Source organism: Acipenser ruthenus, chromosome 7 (genome assembly GCF_902713425.1).
Source record: "Acipenser ruthenus chromosome 7, fAciRut3.2 maternal haplotype, whole genome shotgun sequence".
NCBI classification, from domain to species: Eukaryota; Metazoa; Chordata; class Actinopteri; order Acipenseriformes; family Acipenseridae; genus Acipenser; species Acipenser ruthenus.
Window position 1 is genome coordinate 13,957,957 of NC_081195.1, and position 23,602 is coordinate 13,981,558.

The window sequence follows — 23,602 nt, forward strand, 5'->3', positions numbered from 1 at the left end:
TATGGATGTAATACTGGGTCTTTAAACATGTATTTGAGATTGTTTACCTCTTGGAAACTGCAGAAAGAGCTCCAGGTTATGTGTTCAAAATAAATCAAAACTTGGTACAGCTTATAATGAAGATTAGTAGTTCTATAAATAACAAAAGCATGAATAATAAAAAGTCCTCAATAAAACTTTGACACAGCCCCTTTCCCCCTTGTTGGACAAGAAAGCAACAGACTGTCTATACTGGTACATATATTGTAATAGTATCTACACACGTTTTTAATATTTAAAAAGGACAACATATATAAAATGTTTTTTTTTGCCTGATACAATAAACATTTACAGCATGTACGGTATAATTCCGTACTGATCACCAAATTCTTTTATCATATTTGGCCACTGGGTAGCTCCAGGGTTTGAGAATCCTACTCACCGTTATGTTGCTGATCTAAGCTGTGGGGACTCACAAGTAGCAATGGCGTTTGCACTCCCGAAGAGTTCTAGAAATAAACAGTCTGCTGATAACTCATCATGCTTCAGTGACCCCTGCTGGTCAGGTGCGCAGAGGTTTCAGGTAGAGCCCTTTTCTTTCAGTCTGGTAGTTCATTTTTATTGCCACAACATTAAGTACTGGCCCAAATAAAACACCACACATGCCTACACCAAGAGGGAAGCATGCACAGGTACTTCTATCAAACTCATAGTGATGTGGCAATGTAAATAAGCATCACAGTCATTGAAGTGCAAATGTATATATATGTACATCATTTTGTGGATGAAATTATGTGGACTAGTGATGTGCAGTTTGTGAACGATTCATTCTTTTTGAAGGACTCATTACAGTGAATCATGGGAATCGGATCAGAGTCTCGTCTGAATCGGTTCTTTTGATTCATCCAATGAACGAATTATGTGACACACAGGAGTCGAGTTACCAGCCTATCAAAACTCTGGATTGGCAAAAAGGGATGGGACAACTACAATACCTGGAACTTCAGCAAAGACGATGCTAAAGTACTGAAAACTTATTACGATCAGTATGAAGCATATGTTATGCCTAAAGCTAACCCGATTTTCCCCAGATAGAAATTTCAAGAAAATGTACAAGGAGCAACCAAGACATTTGAGCATTTCGTAACAGAACTCAAAATGCTAGTAAAGGACTGCAACGATCAAAATAGTGACGAGATGGTCAGGGACTGCATCGTATTTGCTACCAACTCGCCGAAAGTTCATGAAAAACTTTTAAACCAAGGACCAGAACTTACCTTAGAAAAAGCGATAGATGTAGCAAGATCTCACGAAATAGCGCAGGCCCAACTGAAATCCATGGGTAGCAGCAACACGAGCAGTAAACAATCTGACGATAAAGAAGTTCATGCAGTGGGGAAGAAATACGCAACTAAGTATGCGTCAGCAAAGCAAGGCCCTCACAAAACCCCACCGAAAGAAAACGATAGCAGCACCTCCATGTGTTATAAAACACAGAACATGCAGCTACTGTGCAGGAAAACATGCAGGCAATGAAGAATGCCCGGCAAGAGGTCGCCGTTGTGCTAAATGTAAAAAACTTAATCATTTTGCAAAAGCATGCAGGTCTGGCTCAAGTAAACCAGTACATGCAGTTCAACAGAATGAAAAGGGCAAAAACTATCTGGAGTGCGATGAGCTTTTCATTGATACTGTTAGTAATTAAGTAGACCATTCTAATTTGGAGCAATAATTTGCTGACATACTAATAGGGCCAAATGCAAGTAATGTGCAATTCAAGTTGACACTAGAGCCCAAGTAAATGATATACGTGAGTGCAAATACCACAGCCTCTGTCCCAAAGGCCAATTAGAATGCACTAAACAACGCCTCACCGGTTATGGAGGTGAACAACTAACAGTCAAAGGCAAATGTCAGCTAGAATGCAAGCACAAAAATACCACACTATTGCTGGAGTTCTATGTTGTGGACACCCAGGCACCACCAGTCTTAGGGCTAAAGTCATGCCTTTATCTTGAGCTCATCAAGTTAGTACTGTCTGTGGCTGCAACGGAAAATGTAAAAAATACGATTATGGCTGAATATGCTGATGTTTTTAAAGGAATAGGACTGTTCCCAGGTGAATGCACATTCCACCTCGACCCAACAGTCACCCCTGTTGTGTGACCGCCAAAAGGAGTTCCACTAGCAATCCGCAGTCGCCTCAAACAGGAGCTGGAAAGCACAGAAGCGTCAGGGATCATTACCAAGGTTACCGAGCCCACTGATTGGATTCAAGCTTTAGTCGTGGCTGAGAAACCCCGCACAGGAAAGCTCTGTGACCTCATCAAGGCTATAAAGTGCCCACACTACCCATTGCCAACTCTAGATGATGTCACGCCAAAGCTTGCTGGTGCACGTTATTTTAGTGTGTTGGATGCAAGATCGGGATACTGGGCCATCAAGTTATCAGATGAGTCATCAAAACTGACCACTTTTAACACTGTCTTTGGACGTTATCGATTTCTCCGTCTGCCCTTTGGCATTATCTCTGCACAGGATGAGTTCCAGCACAAGATTGACAAGACATACGAATGCCTCAGTGGAGTAGCAGCCATTGTTGATGACATCTTAGTGTTTGGTCACACAAAAGCAGAACACGACACAAACTTGCGTGCAATGCTTGAAAGGTCAAGAGAGAAGGGTGTACTCCCCAGAAAAGAGCAACATATGCGTCCCAAGTAAGTTACTTTGGACATCGCCTCACAGTGGACGGGATCAAACGAGATCCAGCGAAGATCATCGCTATCAAGAATATGGAACCTCCCCGCAGTCGTGCAGAACTCAAAACTGTTCTCTGCATGGTTAATTACCTTGCTAGGTTTGCACCTCACCTTTCAGAGATCAATGTACCGCTGCGTCAGTTGCTCAAACAAACCAGTGAATTCCTATGGGACAAACAACACGACATTGCTTTTCAGAACATGAAAGAACTAATCACACGGGAACCAGGCCCTGTGCTTGCTTACTTTGACCCCGATAAAGACCTGAACCTACATGTTGATGCATCAAAAAGTGGACTTGGTGCAGTACTGCTGCAGGAGGGTAATCCATTAGCATATGCTTCGAAGTCCCTCACAGCCAATGAAGAAAACTATGCACAAATAGAGAAAGAGCTCTATGCAGTTCTGTTTGGATGCAAACGTTCTGACCAGTACATCTATGGTCACCACACCACTGTGGAATCAGACCATAAACCTCTAGAATTCATAATGAGGAAACCACTTGCAACTGCACCTCCCAGGCTACAGAGAATGGTCCTTCAGCTACAGAAATACGAAATCACCATCATACATCGGCCTGGGAAGGATATACCAGTAGCAGACACACTGTCAAGAAAGTCCATTGTCTACAACGACAACAGCCTCAGTGAAGATATGGACATGCAGGTTCACATGGTTCTACACAACTTGCCAGTTAGCGATCAGAAGATGTCTGAGATCAAAGAAGCAACGGAGGCTAATGCCCAAATGAATGCACTAAAGAAAGCCATGAAGGAAGGGTGGCCCTCTACAAGGAAAAAATGCCCACCTGACATTGCTGAATACTGGAATACTGAACTCTCTCAGCTAAATAGCATCATATTTAAGGGTGAGAAAATAGTTGTGCCACATTCTCTGAGGACAAACATGCTGGCCAGGATTCACACTGGACACATGGGCATGCAGAGATGCAAGCACAGAGCCAGTGACATCCTCTTTTGGCCCAGCATGTGCAAGCAAATCGAACAACTCATTGAGAAATGCCCCACTTGCCTCAAACGACGCATGTCAAACACCAGAGAGCCAATGACATCACACCAGATACCAACTAGACCATGGCAAACTGTGGCAACTGATTTGTTCTTTTGGAACAATGAAGACTACATTGTTATTGTGGATTACTACAGCAGATTCTTTGAATTAGACAAACTTTGCGACACAAAGAGCACCACTGTAATCCGCAAATTGAAAGCAGCATTTGCTCGACACGGAATTCCCGAGAAAGTCATCTCCGACAGCGGTCCCCAATATGCCTCTAAAGAATGTGACACCTTTGCAAAAACATGGGACTTTAAGCACATCACAGCAAGCCTGTGTTACCCTCAAAGCAACGGTCTTGCAGAGAAGACAGTCCAGACTGTAAAGCACCTGCTAGACAGAGCAAAAGCAGACAACAAGGACCCTTATCTAAGTTTGCTGGAGTATCGCACCGCCCCAGTAGACAATTTCAAGTCACCTACAGAGCTGTTAATGAGCCGCTGTCTTCGTTCCATATTCCCTTCTACTGAGAAACAACTCAAACCTGAAGTAATCAGCTACAAGCAAACCCATGCAAAGCGAGAGGAAAGACAGCAACAGCAAAAACAATACTATGACAAGCCAGCCAAGCCACTTTTGACACTTGATTCTGGTACTTCAGTCCGAATCCAACAGGACCATGGCCGCTGGAAACCATCCACTGTCATTAAACCAGCACACACCAACTGATCATACTATGTCCATACTACTGATGGACATATTTATCGCCGCAATTGACGTCACTTACTCAGCACAAATGAAGAGCACAGGCAGCAGAGTGGGGATTATGACTATGCAAGCCAATTACCACAAAACCAACCAAAGGAACCAGATGATCACGCATCACCTCGATCATTCCCAGCTAAGATCACAACTTACGAGCCAACAAACCAATCAGCACCCATACAACTACCAACACCTGATGAGGACTTACAAACACAGTTACATGTGCCATATACCACCAGATGAGGACGCCATGTTAAACCCAGAGCAGTCCTTGATCTGTGACATGTTAAAGGGGTGTTAAGGGGATCGCTGCCCCTATGTGAACACCTATGTAAATAAGTTACCTTGCTAAATCTTTTATATGTGAGACACATTCAGAAACACAAAATATATGCAAAAAAAAAAAAGTTTTATTCATTGAAGAATGTTTTTGTTTAAGAAGGGAGATGTAACATTCAGTAATGTTTCACACATTGTTGACTAACAGGTCGCTATCCAGTGTTTATTTATCAGTAGCGACCGACCCATCAGTGTGTCTATATGTTAAGTCCTCTATGTAAAATCTCCCTGCCATCAGTGGCACAAATTAAAGAACGCAGGAACAAGTTCCGAAGGGCGGGGGGATGCAGAATATCTCATCACCTGCACTATAGAATTTAGCACGACACCTGAGTTTATCCAAGGTAAAAGAAGCCAATCGATTTTTTTTTTTAAAACTATCAAAATCATATTCATAGCTTTGTATTTAACCTCTCTTTAGTCCCTCAAAATCTATTTACCGGTACAGTATATTATTCCAACAACTTAATATATGTTTTGGTTGTTTAGTTTAACTAGCGTTTGCACCTCCCTCTAGTGCAGGGGAAAACAAAACCTTGTTAATAACGTTTGGATGCTTCTTTGGAATTACACAAATCAAAACCAATTTATAAATGATATTGGCCATTTAATTTGTTGTATCAATACACAGCCATTGATATAATTCCTATAATAGACGGGATTACGTCCCTTAAAACTAAGTCTGTTCTGTTTTTTAATCAAACTCGTGGTGATTGTGAAGCAAGTCACTTTGTTACTTTCTTGAACTCGACTGATTCTATTTTACTGAAAAAAGTACAAAAAGACAACGCCTTGTTAATTCAAACCATATACAAAAAGCCAGTGAAGTTAAATTGATTTAAATAAATCAGTTAAGAGAGATTAGTTGCAAAAACGTGTTATAAACTTTTTGCAACGAGTAATTAAAATTTTAAATCGGGAACATTTCATTTAAGTTCACTAACTTGTGTTTGGTTTGAATTAAAAACAAGGAGATGTTATCAATGAAGCAGAATCATAGTATGATTCAAACTACGGGAAAACACCAAAGATTAAAGTAATTAAAAGACGAACTTCAGCAGAAGTTGAGTAGACACGCCTTCGCAACGAGTAGCAACATAGAATGATGCACAGTAAAAATGTTTGCGGAGTTGAAAAAAAAGAAACAGCGGCTGCTGGCCATTAAATATCAATCTCGTGGCGGTCCCAATATTTTATGACATGGTTCGATTTAGGACAAACATGACTGCATAGTGCTCTGTACAACCATGGAATAAACCACCTCCGAAACGTAATCTCACTCTACATAGAGTAAATATTTGCACCAGGAAACATGCCCTGCCAGATTTCTGACAAAAAAATAGCGACCTCGTTCTTCAAAACAAGCGCAACCCATGATAGAGTATAGGCATGTATGCAAATTCTAACCAGAAACTCTCAAATTTCAACCGCGACTCTCAAAAGAAAACAAGCCCAATCCCGTTTATTATAAGCGGACTTGGCAACTCTGATGGGTACGCACTGTCAAGCACCAGTCTCAAAGCATTGGCTGACATATGTACCATGTGATAGTATGTCATCAGTGATGTCACGAAATGTGAATTTCGTCCACATAATATGCATTTCGTCCACAAAATGTACATATAATTGTCCATTTCGTCCACATGTACATTTTGTCCAATAATTTTGTTTATTTTTATTTAAAAGGTGATTTTTTGGAGAAAAGAGGAAGCATAAGCTGCTTTTTGTTTACAAAATGTAAACTGCAAATTCTGTTATGTGTACAAAACGAATTAAGAAAAACCACATTATGTGCACACAATGTAAATCACTAAAATCATTTTGTCCACATAAAGTAAAACCATGTTTACCTTTTGTGGACTCAACGCAAAGCTTGTTTTTATACATGTTGTGCAGTTTCTTACCTTTTGTGCACAGAATGTACCAGTATGTGCATTTTGTCCACTACAGGTCCTTTTGTGGACAAAATGATACATGACACAAACGGCGCCCCATGGTATTTCATCATGGTCTAATCAGGACTTGGGTTTGTCGTACTTAAATCTTGGGTAACGTTTTAGTTGGCCACTTGCTCTGACAGTCAAAGTCCTCGATTACCCAAGTGGTGAAATGTAATAGTACAGGAGTTGACAATACTAAACCAAGGTTACTAATTTAACTAACGAAACTCATTACTCTTCTTCGCTGAAGAGAAAATTGTAAGAGGAAAAAAGGCACCAATCAACCACCATCCAGCATCAAAAATGAACAACTTCACCGGGAGAAGTAGAAACGATGAAGATGAGAACGATATTTCAGTGGAGCTCGACAGAGAAGAAATAGAGATTAACTGCCTAGAACAAGAGGATGAACGTGAAACTGAAAAGATTAAACTGAAAAATAACAGTAACAGTCATCACTTTACTAATGATGATGGAGCAGGTAGCACAGATAATAACACAGCAAGTAAGAGAAATGCGGGTGTCAGAAAACAGTTGTCTGTTTTCATGTGCTGTGGACAGAAAGCTGATACAAAGAAGGGCAAGCAGGCAGTTTCGAAAGGTAATGTACAAAGACTTTCCCGTTCCACCTTTCTTTGTATTTTTTTTTTTTTACAATTTGTTATTTATTTATTTAAAAAAATGTTTGAGTCACCTTTAGATCTCGAGTACAGTACAACATCTAGCTATATTTGCTCTGGGGATAACAGCAAAAGTTACGTGTGTTCTTACACATTTTCTAAAAAAAAAAAAAAAAAAATGGTGTAATTACAGAAAGTATCTCCCCTAACTATACAGTACGCACTGTACAGCTCAGGGACCACACAGGTACGTTTGTTTGCAATACTTATGTATGTACAGTACCGGGTAGAACTAATTTCCTTTCACTTGTCACCCAGTGCTCAGAGCACATTCTGTTAACCGTAGTTATAATTTCCTCGTGCGATTATTGATTGGATACATATTCAAAACGGCATATCGCCTTCAGATGTAGACATACTCACCCAACAGACTGTACCTGCCATAACGACAGGTTAAAGTAATTTTATAATTAAACGCATTGTAGTTTTTTAGGCTTTTGTGGTTTTCTTCAAGAAATACGCAGTAACAGGAAATTACTTACAATTTAACTGAGAGGAAATGTATAATATTAATTGGAGAAAACATGTAGGCCTATTGCCAAAACAACCCCAAATTGAGTTTTAAAAACAGTTATACAACCACAGTTTAGCTTAACCGCAAGACAGCACAATGGTTAATGTCATGGGTCAAAGTGTTATCTTGGTTGATATTACTGTGCATTAAGTTTTTGTTTTTTCATTTCTTTTTGCCCACAATATAAAAGTTCACACAATACCAATTCTTTTCAGTATAGTTCATTCCTCTGATACAGTTCCTGAAAGGTTTATATTGATTTTAAAACACATGCTTTTTATTTTTATTTTGGTTGTATTAGACAGGGAGTTCATGTTCAGAGACACACAGCTTGGTAGTACTATATATATATATATATATATATATATATATATATATATATATATAGCCTTTAAATTGGGTGTTGCATAAGGATTCCATTTAAGATCGGTTGTGACTGGAGGTAATCTGTTGTGTGTTTCAGGGCCCAGTTTTGCCCAGTTCCTAGTGGACAATTGGTATAAATGGTCACTTACCCACTGCTGACAGCGTCACAGCCTGAATGGGCATAGTGACTGAAATACCTTCTCACCAACAGGTATAAAATGAAAGCAATTCATAAAAAATAAATTAAAATGATGATGCCATTCAAAATGAATGATTGGTTATGTGCCTCCAGTTCTCCGTAGTTATGAACCCAAGATCTGTGTCAATTTCTTACTGCAGACATAGAAGGCCTTCAGAAAATACAATTATTTTATCTTACCTTTTATGCCATGATGGTCCTGATGCAGATCTCACACTCAGGGGTTTAAAAGAAAGACAAAGCAAACATAATTCAGTACTTTACTTCTGGCAACCCGTTCACAATTTGTGCTTCCTGCGGACATTCAAATGCTTATCAGTGTGTTCTGGATTCAAACAAAATAGGTACTGTAACCCTGTGAACAATCCCAATTCCCTGACTGCCGTTAAACCCTCTAACATCCTATTTCAGGATTATTAACCAACCAACCGAATTCAGTTACTGAATTGGTCCGAAGCCCTTTACAAGATGAACTACCTGTAAATATACGGTTTGAACCTGGATTACTGTGATGATGCAATTCACCTCAGGAAGAACACACTCTGAAAAAGTTCTCAAGAGGAAGTAATTGAACATTTATAATGCTAGTAAGGGACCGGGAAACCATCCAATACTGTATTGGTAGAAATAATGAAATGTTGCCTGGCATTAGACCTTGTCAGCACTTTGTACATTGTAGCTTGGACAAATGACCAGAAACATGTTGGTGGGTAACTGAGGACAATATCACTCTCTGTACAGGAGCTTTCTAGCTGTGTAACAAGATTATAATTGCTCATATTTAAAAAGCATATACAACTAACAATGTACTATGTGTGAAATGACTAGATGCATGGTTTATATGCTGAAAAGCAGTGTACAGTGCCTTGCGAAAGTATTCGGCCCCCTTGAACTTTGCGACCTTTTGCCACATTTCAGGCTTCAAACATAAAGATATGAAACTGTAATTTTTTGTGAAGAATCAACAACAAGTGGGACACAATCATGAAGTGGAACGAAATTTATTGGATATTTCAAACTTTTTTAACAAATAAAAAACTGAAAAATTGGGCGTGCAAAATTATTCAGCCCCTTTACTTTCAGTGCAGCAAACTCTCTCCAGAAGTTCAGTGAGGATCTCTGAATGATCCAATGTTGACCTAAATGACTAATGATGATAAATAGAATCCACCTGTGTGTAATCAAGTCTCCGTATAAATGCACCTGCACTGTGATAGTCTCAGAGGTCCGTTTAAAGCGCAGAGAGCATCATGAAGAACAAGGAACACACCAGGCAGGTCCGAGATACTGTTGTGGAGAAGTTTAAAGCCGGATTTGGATACAAAAAGATTTCCCAAGCTTTAAACATCCCAAGGAGCACTGTGCAAGCGATAATATTGAAATGGAAGGAGTATCAGACCACTGCAAATCTACCAAGACCTGGCCGTCCCTCTAAACTTTCAGCTCATACAAGGAGAAGACTGATCAGAGATGCAGCCAAGAGGCCCATGATCACTCTGGATGAACTGCAGAGATCTACAGCTGAGGTGGGAGACTCTGTCCATAGGACAACAATCAGTCGTATACTGCACAAATCTGGCCTTTATGGAAGAGTGGCAAGAAGAAAGCCATTTCTTAAAGATATCCCTAAAAAGTGTCGTTTACAGTTTGCCACAAGCCACCTGGGAGACACACCAAACATGTGGAAGAAGGTGCTCTGGTCAGATGAAACCAAAATCGAACTTTTTGGCAACAATGCAAAACGTTATGTTTGGCGTAAAAGCAACACAGCTCATCACCCTGAACACACCATCCCCACTGTCAAACATGGTGGTGGCAGCATCATGGTTTGGGCCTGCTTTTCTTCAGCAGGGACAGGGAAGATGGTTAAAATTGATGGGAAGATGGATGGAGCCAAATACAGGACCATTCTGGAAGAAAACCTGATGGAGTCTGCAAAAGACCTGAGACTGGGACGGAGATTTGTCTTCCAACAAGACAATGATCCAAAACATAAAGCAAAATCTACAATGGAATGGTTCACAAATAAACATATCCAGGTGTTAGAATGGCCAAGTCAAAGTCCAGACCTGAATCCAATCGAGAATCTGTGGAAAGAACTGAAAACTGCTGTTCACAAATGCTCTCCATCCAACCTCACTGAGCTCGAGCTGTTTTGCAAGGAGGAATGGGCAAAAATTTCAGTCTCTCGATGTGCAAAACTGATAGAGACATACCCCAAGCGACTTACAGCTGTAATCGCAGCAAAAGGTGGCGCTACAAAGTATTAACTTAAGGGGGCTGAATAATTTTGCACGCCCAATTTTTCAGTTTTTTATTTGTTAAAAAAGTTTGAAATATCCAATAAATTTCGTTACACTTCATGATTGTGTCCCACTTGTTGTTGATTCTTCACAAAAAATTACAGTTTCATATCTTTATGTTTGAAGCCTGAAATGTGGCAAAAGGTCGCAAAGTTCAAGGGGGCCGAATACTTTCGCAAGGCACTGTATAAGAGGAAATTATGGTGATCTGCCAACTTGATCTCATCTTTCTTTCAGACTTGGAAAAGAAACCTGCCTTTACAGGAATTGGCCTGGTTTATGCCTTGTTGGCTTCGTTTCTTTTCTCAGTAATAGCCCTTTTAGCGAAGAAAATAGAGGGAGTCCATTCTGTGGAAATCAGTTTGATCCGATGTTTCTTCCAGATGCTGTTTCTCCTTCCTGCCATTATTTATAATAAGTAAGTCTACAAGATGTTCGAAAACTGTTCATTGCAGTGCACAGGTTTGAATAAGCACAAGGATGTGGTATAGTTTAAAAATGGTGTGCTAATGAAATATTCTTTCATATGGTAATTAAAAAAAAAAACTTTCTCTAATATATATATATATATATATATATATATATATATATATATATAAAATATAGATGCAAAAGTATTCTTTGTCATAAAGTTCTCAACTTACCTTATAGGTGCTCCATTGTGCCACTGTGTTAGTGATGGAACGCTGTCGCCAGTTAATAACTTTTGTCGATCCTTATGCCATATGTTAATGTACAGTATTTAGTTCTGTTTCCTCTGGGGGAAAACAACAATTTATTTTTATCTTCCCTAGAACTGGATTTTTGGGACCAAGAGATCAGAGAATCTTTCTCTTTCTGAGAGGGTTTCTCGGTGCAAATGCAATGATTCTGTTATTCTACGCCGTGCAGCAGATGCCTTTGGCCGACGCAACTGTCATTATGTTCAGTAATCCAGTCTTTACTGCGATCTTGGCCTGGATTTTCCTCAAGGAAAAATGCACCATCTGGGACTTTGTCTTCACCCTTTTCACACTGACAGGAGTTATACTAATTGCAAGACCCCCCTTCCTCTTCGGGTCCCGCACTGAGGGGATTGAGGGAGAATACACAAACCACATGAAGGGAACCATTGCGGCATTTGCAGGCGCAGTAGGAGCTGCGTTCACTTTTGTTGTGCTCAGAAAAATGGGGAAAAGCGTGCACTACTATTTGTCTGTGTGGTACTATGCAGTCATTGGTTTCATAGAATGCGTCATTGCTCTGTTCGCCATTCAGGAGTGGAGCTTACCATATTGTGGGGGGGACAGGTGGCTTTTAATATTGATAGGGCTGCTGGGAGTAGCAGGCCAGGCCTTTCTCACGAAAGCACTGCAGCTTGAAAAAGCAGGCCCAGTGGCCTTAATGAGAACTATGGATGTGGTGTTTGCCTTTATATTTCAGTTTTTTTTTCTTAATCGCGCTCCAACCTGGTGGAGTTTTGGTGGAGCATTCTGTGTAATTAGCAGTACTAGTGGAATTGCACTGCGTAAATGGTATATCAATACAAGAAGTGGGTAACCACAACTACAATGACGGCCACAGTTATACTTTATCTGACCATATTCTCTACTATACAGTTATGCATACTATTAATAGGGATTTCACTGTGTTCTTGCCATAATCCTAAACCTTTCATAGAGGAATAATCTGAATTAATGAGTGCAATTTTACATTTCCAAATGAAACCTATTTAAGAGTTACTTGGCGTGCTTACGTGCATATAAAAAAAAATGAGGTATTTATGATCATTTTTATTTTTGTGACACTTAAATTGAAAGCTTTATTTATAACAACTTTATTATTATTATTATTATTATTATTATTATTATTATTATATGAAGGGTTATAAATAAATATGGGTTAGCTAACTCATTTGTCATGTTTTTCTAGGAAATATTAAAATATAGGCAGTAAAGTGAATTGTCTTTACAAAGTAAAGATTACACATCAATTAATAGAATTTGAAATAACATATATATATGTATATATATATATATATTCTGATCAATTTGACCTTTCTACTGCAGCTACAGTATATTTTCTTAATGATTTTAAATAGTATAGATTAATAACACGACAGCATAATTGCACTTTAATTGCATCACAGTCTTCCTTGCAAGACCTAGTAATGACAAATACCTTGTTATTCCTCTTGTTTGTAAATTAGATTTTTATTTTAATAATTTTTTCATGCACTTATGGTCCATTTTATTGTTATCTTATTAGTTAAAAAAACATTTATTAGTTTTGCATTGTATCACATTGTGGTCTAGATTCCGCATCAAATCTACAGGGTTCTGTTTTTTTGTTTTGTTTTTAATAGTCATAATATATTAGTTAATGTTTCAAAATAATGATCGCTCAGGGACAAGTCATTAGATGCACTTTTGCCTTTTTGAATAGATTTGAGTGTGTGAATGTTTTATTTTTTGAAAAAAATATCATACAGCCTTTTCCATGCAGTAGTGAAGGCCTCACTTCAAGAACCCCCTAATTATGTTCAGTAAATGTCATGTATAGGACCATAATTGAGATGTACATAGCTGCACTAAAACACTTAAAAGTGATTGTAGCTATTCTAAATAACTCCATAAAGCTGGGTCTATTGTGCACTTCTTTTTGCTATATAGTTCTAAAATGTGCAGCATAGCAAACATGTATTTTTATTTTAAAACATGATATTGCTACAATAGGATCCAGAAATATTGTGTTTGCAAGTCTTGCTCAGGTGTTGTTGCCCTTCCTTGGTCATTTCACCTGGATTGTAAAACTGTCCCCATTTGCAACTAGAAACACATTTGAACCACAAGACCCTGCTGAAAGGCAGTGAAACAGTAACAGTAAGGTAAGCAAACAGAACTTTTCTTATCCTAATGTGCTGTCAGAGGGCATGTCTTAAATTGAAAATACATGCTTGCACATTTGAGATCTAGGCCTATATACAGTAACGAACAAAAGTGCATGACAGGTAAGATTTAAAAAATAATAATAATAATGAATGCCAATCTGCCTACATCCCTCTGGGTAAGTTACTGGAACAGATCTAGACTCTCCATGTTGAGAAGGGGGATTTCCTGAGTTCAGTATTCAAAGAGTATGTAGTTTCATATGACATTTTAACTGTTTTTATTTGTTTTTGTAATCCTTTTTATGATGTTTGTAATTGTTCTGAGTGTCGTTGCTCAGATATTGAATTGTATTAATTTCTGCTTTCTAGTTTTAAGAAAACTAAAAAAAAAAACTGATATGAACCAGACAGTAAATTAGAAGGCCAAAAGTGTTTGATATATAAAGTAAAAAATCAATGAGACTCAGCTTCAAATATGATATGAGGGTTAAGGGAAGTAAAAATAAAACTGTTAACATGACATTTGTTGATACTCTTTAATGCTGAGACCCTAATATCAACAACACAAACCCCAACTGTTTACAGTATTTAGGAGGAAAGAGCCATCACAATCTTTATTTATGGAGCTGTCTTTATTGCAGATTAATTTGTAGGTTTGAGATTCATGGATAACATTAAAAAAAAAAAAAAATTGTTTTTTTGCAGCCCTACAAGAAATCAATTATGCATTCTGTCAGTTTCATAAAGATGTCAAAATATTATAAAATGTCCATCTATTTTTACAATATTCGTACTGTATGTGCAATTTGGTCCTATAAGCACTGAATATTCAATAACAATTTAGAGATATTTTTCTACTCAAAACGTTTTTAAAGTCCTTGATACTGTATAAAACTATATATTTTGGAATGATCAGGCTATGCTTATTTTTTTTAAAAAGATGATTATTAGAAAAGGTTGCATAAATATTTTACAATATAATGTTAAAAAAAAACAACTTAGTCTCTCAATGGATTTCAACCTGTATAAGAATAGAATTAAAACTTTTCCTCAAACCAAAATATGTGTTTTGTGTTGTTTCTATTAAATAATGTTTGGAGGAAGTGTCTTTAAAATAAAATAATAAAATTGCTCAACATGGAAACCTAACCCTATTGCATGTGATCTAATTACATTGACGTCTACTTTCTAGTTCTCAGTGTGTATATAACAGTCTTATTCTTTTTGTGTGATTTGTTTTGTTTGCACTTTGTTTTATTTTTAATAGAAATACAGAACACGATTTGATAGTCAAGTATATTTTAATGTTTTGTTTGTCTTTTAGGTATCTTGTTTTCTATGTAACACAAAACATATTTACATTCTTGAGTATTCAGGTTCCTGTAAGTGAGAACAGTCAGTTATTATCTGACCTACAGGTATTAGGACTGCAAAGATGAGACATACTGACCTGCAAAACAATAGTGGGCATTAAAGTGAACCCTCCATATTCTTTGGTTACGTTCATATTTTAACCCTTTATTATTCAGCTGAAGGAGTATTATTATTATTTGTTTATTTAGCAGACTGCTTTATCTAAGGTGACTTACAGAGACAAGGGTGTGTGAACTATGCAGCAGCTGCAGAGTTACTTACAATTACGTCTCACCCGAAAGACAGAGCACAAGGAGGTTGGAGTACTCTTGATATTTTTCGTTGAATGTTACTTTTGGTGGTTTTAGATTGATATTTATTAAAGAATATTAATTAGTACAGTACATTTAAATGTGCAACTTTGCTAACAGTAAATATTTATAGTACTAGAAACACAAATGCATCAATTTGTTTTATTGTAACTTGGAGACATTTTAAAAACAAAAACATTCTGTACATGACTAGACATTTTAGTAGCGATAAAGGAACCTCAATTGCATAACCTTGTGTGACCAGCACATCTGGCCATCTTCAACCCAGCAAAAGGCAAATAATGTTACTATGGGAACTGTGTGGTCTCTGATGCTGCCTATAAAAAAGAATCTGTGATGCTGACGCAACAGCTGTATGCCTCATCAAAAACACCATGGTGTAATTTGTTTAATCAAAGATACAAATATCTGGTCCCTGAGACTGTATCCGTGGCAATTTAATGACTTGTGCCTATGATGCACCTTTTTAAATAAATAAATAAATCCCACAGGTTCATCACTGCTATAACAAACAGATTACAGGTCTCCATGGAAGGAAATATTCTACATAATTGAGTCTTTGCCTTTCAGAAGCCTTATCAAATAAATGTAAGTATGTTGGTTCTTTGTTTGAAAACATGCTGCAAATATCTCAATGTGTCGATACCCGAAGAAGTCAGAAGCATGAATATGACAAGATCCAGAAAAACGATGGAACCGATTTGATGGCTGCAGACTGAGGTTTGGGAACATAATTTCAAAGCTACAGCGAGCAACAAGATAAAGGATAAAAAACACCTGCTATATATAGCACACACTTTTGGGGTAAATTGTCTGTTCCTGTATTGACTAATACATTTTATACACACTGACATACTCTGTAATAAATCAAAGCTGCACCCCTCCCTGTTGTAAATAATTGTACTCATTTTCATGATGGGCAATACAGCAGATCTGATAAAATACTGGTACTTGGCACTCGGGTTGAATCTGTATCCCAGACTTAAAAAAAAAAAAGATCTAAAAAGTGTTCATTTCAACCCCAAACTTCCCTGAAGGAATAAGAGCTGTTTTTTATTCAGTTGCAATAAGCTTCTTGGCTGGGCAGTTGTTTTCCAGGAACTTGAAGAACAGTGGCAGTGGCAGTGGAGTGGATGAATGGCAAATGGAGAAGAGGATCTAAAGTTCCTATTCTGGGAACTCTCCAGGAAAAGTCTCCATAGATTAAAAGACAAGCTGTACTGTCTAGTTCAAAAATCTTTTCACAGCTAGGCATTCACTTGACTGGTTCACAATAGCCAAGTTAGAGTGGCTGTGGAAAAAAAAACAAACACATTGTACTGTGAATACAACAAAGTTATACACAACCGGTCAGCTTGCTACCTACTGTAATTGAAAACCAGACGAACAAAAACAAAATAAGTTAATGTTTCAAAATTATGATCGCTCAGGGACAAGTGTTTATCTATAGAGCTGGGTCATGTGATTATCTGGTGATGGTATTTTAGAGAAGTTGGACTGTTTAGCCTGTAAATTGCACATCTATGCAGCTGGGTGTCTCAGAGTGTGAATCTGACTTCTATAAAACACTTTGGAGAATGGGTTTCCAGGATGGTTTCTGAACCACCAGGTCTCTACTGCATTCAACTAAAGAATATTTATATATTTTTAAATTTGTATTAATATTGTCATATTGCTTTAACCTTTCAATGTATATGTGTTCTGCCTTATTCATTTCTGCTATTACCATATATATATATATATATATATATATATATATATATATATATATATATATATATATATATATATATCATTCTTAAAAGTTACCTGGTGGACACATTACACATGACATTGTATCTCCTTATCTTGCTTCAAATTCAGCTTGAGTACTGCATGGTTTGAGCACTGGTTGTACCATTCTGACTAAGCTGTCACAGCACTGTAATTAAATTAGAACAGTATGTTGGATGTTGTTTATATTTCAGAAATGTATTTTCTTTGTAAAACTGAAACCATATTTCTAAAGAATACTTTTTTGGTTTCTAATAAATAAAAAAAAGACATTTTTTAAAGAAAGTGGATTTAAATATAATCCTAAAATGTTTACAACTGTATCTCAAATGTATTTTCATGTAATTCAGCCTATTTTAAAGCATTTCTGTCAGGCATGTATTAAATCTTACAATCCACCAGAGGGCGAAAGTGACCAGTGTGTTCAACAGACGTTGAGAAGTCACATTTATTTTCTATTCATTTTCAACTTTCATTTAATCCATCAGTTTTCTATATATAAATATATAACTCATGTATATTTCAGACTCCTTTAATTACAATCCAAGGCCTCCTGCAATCTGTGTGAATGAGAAATTAATGTGTGAGTTATTTGTGCATGTTACATTTAAACTTGTTCACATACCACTGTGATCATCATTGGCCGATGCTAATGCTCTGGACCCTTCAAACCAAAGAGAGAGACCAAAATTGGGAATACCAATGCACTTACATATAAGGTACGATTTATACAATTATTTTAATATTTTATGCCTTTAATTATTTAATGTGAAATCCAATTGATGGTGGTGATGGGATTTAAAGTGATTATAGGAAATAAAACATGTTCCATGACATCTGGTACTACACTAAGCAAAACAAAGTGATCTTGCCTTGTCGTCCAGGAAATTGGTTACACTTTTGCACTTCTAATGTAATTGTACCTCGGTCCCTTTGAGGTCAGTATCTTACGCCAGTCATTTGGGGAAGCAGCGAGTTGGTAACTGACCTAGCGCAGTCCCAGACACCATGCTAGACAGAATCACTTTAATGTAGTGGTGGCACTCTAGTCTTGCAAGAAATGGATCCTATTAATTGATTAATTACTTTCAGCTACAATCAGAAGGTCATCAGTAGCTAGGCAGGGCAGCTGTACAGTATGACTTAGAAATGATCCATGCAAATCTTTTTAGACCCTTCAAGAGGAAACTGCTGCATTCTGCAGTTTTCTGATCTCACCTCAACGATGGATGCATTAACACTTGCATATCCTACACTTCTCAACAGGCCTTCATTTGTTCTCTTCCACTGTAACCTTCTATAGCCAGACTAACTCCTTCAGTTTGTGCACAGCACTGCTGGATTACACATGACAATGAGGTGGGGTTACACATTCCTTATCGATGGCATACAAGTTCCCTCCTGGAGGACAAGGGAACTGGAACATTATGACAAACCACAGCCAGGCCTGTGACAAGGATCAGGTATTGGCTAACTCTGTTCTGGGATGGGCGGATACTCCTCGCCATTATCTTTTCACGATTGTTTGCTATTAAGTAAATAATTAATAGCAAAAATATGTTTTCAGAATTTTGTCAAATATTACAACTAATATTGTATGTACAATTGCCTGTACACCATCTGTACACCATTCTTTTTTATTTCACTTGCCTCATTTTCTTTATATAAATATACTGTATAGAAAATAATTTTATTTGTGGAATGTGTAACTAAACTACCTGGCCCTGTTGTAAGAGAACCTTCGTGAAATAACAGCTGTACGCGGTTTAAATACATGTTGCCAGCAGGGGTCACTGCAGTACACGTGAAGCTCTTAAAAAGGACTTGCATAATGTAGGAAGTTGATTTTCAAACTTTTTTGATTTAATGCAAATAGAAATTCAAGAGGCAGTTTTTTTGTGTTCACCCAGCTGTGGTAACTTCATACTGTATCGTAACTGAATTAAAAAGTAATATCTGTATGTTAAGACTGGTCCTATTTGAATCAAATGACATTGTAAATGTAGATTTGCTATACAGTGCATTGTTAATTAATACTGTGTATTATAATTAAAGTAGATTGAGTAGTGCTTAATGTGTTTAAGGTTAGTTTGAGTGAAGCGCTGCCACATTCAGTTGTTACTTTAGTAAAGGTTCAAATCCTTTTCATATCTTTCGGTTTCCCTGCTTCATTTTTATTAAGTTATTTTAACAAACATCTCTAAAGGTGCAACACTATACTCTGTAGAGTAGCTGTCTCAGCGTTCAAACTCCCACCTGCGCTGGGTGGCCAGCAGGTCATATTTCCATTATCGATTAATTCAATCACGTTTCCACTCTGTGAACCACTTTCAGCTGTTTTAGAGAGGGTTCATGTGTTCATTCTCATGTTCAGTACTGTTTAACCAAATTTATAAAATAAATAAATAAATAAATAAATAAATAAATAAATAAATAAATAAATAATCAATCAAACAGTATGAATAAGGGGCAATTTAATGACTTTTGGGCCAAATGGGAAAATAATGTTTTGTTTTAAAGTGGTTTCTTAGTCATGCATTTAAAAAAAGTGCTGTTAAAACGCTCAGTTTGTTAGACGCGCCACCTTTGTTTAACTTGTGCACAATATATTGTGCAGGTGGTTTACCGTTTTTTAAATAACAATACAAATGTAATCTTGCAGGCCAGCCCTCCCTTGTGAAGTTATGAGCGTGTTTTGCCTTGCATGCGAGCCACCCTTTTTTGCTTCAGCTAATTTACATTTTCCATGTGGGGGAATTCAACTTTTTTTTCTTCATTTGGAGACATTAGTAACTAAAGTCTTTCTTTCTACAAGACTGCTGGCAGCAGCGAATAAGGCAGAGGCTGCTGTGTTGCACTTCTGAGGCAAACCGTTGAATTGGGGCATTGTTAGCCTACATAGCAATACTTTTTCATTGTGAAAACGAGAGAAGGGTGTAAAAAGGCACCTTGTGTGCTGCTGCTGACAGACCATCGAAGAATATCACGAAGAAATCGGAGCAATCATTGAAAGTCCCATTAGTATTCAGTGTATTGCTGCATGCAGTCTCTTGGAAACACGATTAGCTCAGACATTCCTATGCCATCACACGGCACTCAGTAAACACCACTTTACCAGTTTATCTGGGCAAACTATTATAGAGCTGTAGCTTAATTTTCACTCACAGTAGCAATATGACAGTGGACCTCGGTCCACTCTGCAGCACGCAAGTGCGAAATAACTGGTGCTGGTGGAATCAGTGAGAAGCAAACACCGCATTCCATATCCGCCACCAAGCTTTGCCTCCGTAGTTCAACGCACATGGTAAGTGAGATTTCACATGTAAATTTTGCAGTAGAGTATTACACTTTAATATTCTTCTTTTGTGTTTATTTTGCGGCAGTAATGTGACGCGCTGGCGTATATCTTCTGCTGAGCAACCTCAAAACGACAACACACGTAATGTGGCTGGGTTAGTGAAATACGTGCTTAGGCGCTTGCATAAAGTTTTGCTATAATGGTTAATATGTATTGTAAGTGTTTTTAATGTTTCAGGTAATTTTTAGATTGTTTTAAAATACTTTCAAACAGCTTTTTTTTTTTTTTTTTTTAATGAAGCACACATTTTCGTGATCTATGAGCTTGTGCAATGTAAACACAAAGGTAAAGTTTTTGTTTGCGCGAAACATGTATTAATGATGTACCATTTAATCACTGTATACTACATAACTCCAGAATAACAAAACAACCCATCGCTCACAGTATTTGTTAATTTAATTTAGTGCGCTGTTAAGTTATCTATTTAATCAAAAGTGTAGCGTCCCTTATGTTACAACATCTACGCACTGTTTTATTCTGTACATTTGTTACTAGAATAATAAATATACCGATTGGGAAAACGCAATCCTGTTTTTTATCTGCCAATATAATTTGTAACACACTGTCCTGGGGCAGGAACTTGCAGTAGCGATTTTATTCTAGTTTAAACTAAAAAAAAAACTGCATTTGGGGTTAAGGGAGCGAAGTGGAATCTCATAGCGGGTTTCTAATTCGGTGGCTGTTAATTAGCCCCCGGGAGTTTGTGTTTGTGTTGGCATATAGACAAACTATGTGGTATTGTATCCAAAGGTTAAAAACAGGAAGTGGAGGTGTCCAAAGTATTCCCACAGTGTAGTTTACCCTTAATTGCCATTTATGTCATGTCAGATCTTGCCTATTGGAACAATGGTGTTCTCACACTCTGTTGTGGATGTGCTATTGCTTTACAGCTTTCCTGGAAGACCCAGAGAGAAGACAGGTTTCTAACCTCTAACCTCCCTCCTCAGTTATCAACTCTGGGTCATTATTGATTATTGCACTACTGATACTTTCTCAACATTGTTTTTAGTGCAAATACAAATAGTGCTTATGCAAGGTGCACAGTGTTGGCAAGCATGGTGGGGTCTTCCCCCTTAACCCCTCATCTCAAACTCAAAATCCAGACTCATTTCCACTTGGGTTAAGTTCGGACCAACAGACTCATTTCACTGCACAGTAAAATGTTGTAGCTGTAGGTTGCTTTTATTCTTGAAGTGAATTGCAATACAAGGTTGTATATTTTAAACAATAACCTTAAACAATAGTTTAAAGGTCAGACACATCATGCATTTGATTCCAAGCCTTTTAAAAGCATTAGGAACCAAATTCTTAATAAACTCTTACTGGACAAAAGATTATCTGTATTATCAGTTCTCCTGTAATGAGCACAAAAAGCAACACTAAAGGTTAGAAGCAATGTGTTTACTTACACTTTTTAACATTGTATGAGGTCACACATTTATACAGTCTTTCAAGTCTTGTAACAGGGAGCCGCAGGATTGGCTCAAGTAGTTTATTTCAAACAGATGTTCACAGATGTGAGGTAAAGTGTTCATGCTGTACAGGTTTTCATTTGGTGAATAGGAGAATCCTCTGCAAGTTCCGGGTATTGTGTTCTGAAATAATCAGAATGTGTGACAGAACTATTCCATTAGCACACAGCGAATTGAGAAATTCAGTAGGCACCAGTTGACAACTAGACTGTGAATCATGCTAAGTACTGTAAGTAGAGGATATTGTTCTTTATTTTAACACCATGATGTCTGGCTAACTTTTTTTTGACAACAGACCAATGAGTTAGAATTATCATTCATAATGCTTGTTATGGCATAAGGAGGTTTTCCAGATTAATACACATTTTTATTGCAGATCCTCTGTTTTGCCATATGATAGAACTAAACCTTTGTGAATTATTATTATTATTATTATTTATATATAACTAATGAACTGGCTGTACATACTTTTTTAATTCTATTTAATAATAGTAGAAACAAAGGTTTACTTCGATTGCATTTGGGGAATGTTTAAAAGGACAGGCTTTAAGAAACTAATTTGTTTGTTTATTATAGTCTAAAACACGCTTTGTAATATGAATCTGTTAAAATCACTCCAAAATACATATTTGCTTCCACCCAAATGGCATTGAATATTTCCTAAACAGTGCAAATCCGCAGCAGTTTAACCCTGTTACGACTTTATCACTTGCTTTATTGTCATTATCTTTCCCCATCAGATATTTTGTGTTGGTACTGCTTTTTTGTGGTATGAGCATACACAATAGGAGCCCATTTCCAGCTTGCACACTCTTAAGATACATCTTTACAGAACAGAAATGGCTCTCTAAATTGCATTGATATTTGCAACACTTAGAAGTTAATTGGTTATACTACCTGGCATCCCTCCATTTTGCTCTCTCCCATTGCTGTTTGTAAGTGGGTGAGTTAGTAGTTCTTTTTTTGTCATAGAAGTTAAATTATTATTTTTTTTTTAAGATTGATAAGCTGAATTTTGAAGCTGAATTTTGATGGCAACATCTGCTAACAATTAGAGGCTATAGCTGAGCAAGCATGTTGTCTAAATGGTCTCAGCTGATGAGTGTTGATTTATTTAACTCTTGCTGGAATTGTTGTTTTAGACATGTGTATGTGATTCCATAACAGCTTCAGTCAGACTTTCTAATATATAGATGCCAGGAAAAACACATGTAGTTTAGGTAACAGCTGTTTAGCAGAGTATTCCAGTCCTAGCACTCAGTAAGTTCCTTAGGTAGCCTATATTTTCTCATGCAGAGGCCCAACTTTCTGATGGTGCTGCATACAGTACACTACCACCACTCATGGAACCATGGAAAATAATTGCTTTCTGGTTCCAGAATGCATTGTAAAGTTTTAACATTACTTCCCTTGATTTAAATTCAACGCTTTTCACTATATATCTGAGCATCTTGTTGGCCTTTTATTTTTATAGGTTCCCCACATTATCTAGATGAAGACATTTCTGAGTCAACATAAACTCCTAGGTCTTTATCATAGATTCCTCCTTCAATTTCAGTATCTCCCATATGATATTTATAA

General features: G+C 37.3%; 2 protein-coding genes across 3 annotated transcripts in view; both read left to right on the forward strand.

The window, feature by feature from the left end:
- Positions 1-6,772: 6,772 nt before the first annotated feature.
- LOC117414929 (solute carrier family 35 member G1-like) lies at positions 6,773-15,036 on the forward strand. The gene is made up of 3 exons (XM_034024784.3): positions 6,773-7,403; positions 11,102-11,282; positions 11,659-15,036. Exons 1-3 carry the CDS (start codon positions 7,106-7,108, stop codon positions 12,401-12,403), a joined length of 1,224 nt encoding a protein of 407 aa, XP_033880675.1. The 5' UTR covers positions 6,773-7,105; the 3' UTR covers positions 12,404-15,036.
- A 4,607-nt stretch (positions 15,037-19,643) lies between these two features.
- The window catches only part of LOC117415432 (1-phosphatidylinositol 4,5-bisphosphate phosphodiesterase epsilon-1-like), a 130,287-nt gene continuing 126,328 nt past the window's right edge, over positions 19,644-23,602 (forward strand). The window contains exon 1 of one of the 2 annotated variants that reach the window (XM_034025761.3): positions 19,644-20,495. The gene's annotated coding sequence lies outside the window, so the exon portion shown is untranslated. The remainder of the gene's footprint in view (positions 20,496-23,602) is intronic. The other variant, XM_034025762.3, reaches the window with a different exon arrangement.

Excerpts from the sequence above, each read along its gene's own strand:
- LOC117414929 (XM_034024784.3), top strand. The coding sequence starts at position 7,106 with ATGAACAACTTCACCGGGAGAAGTAGAAACGATGAAGATGAGAACGAT. Across the intron at positions 7,404-11,101 it reads CAAGCAGGCAGTTTCGAAAG|ACTTGGAAAAGAAACCTGCC; the intron begins GTAATGTACAAA and ends TCTTTCTTTCAG. Across the intron at positions 11,283-11,658 it reads CCTGCCATTATTTATAATAA|AACTGGATTTTTGGGACCAA; the intron begins GTAAGTCTACAA and ends TATCTTCCCTAG.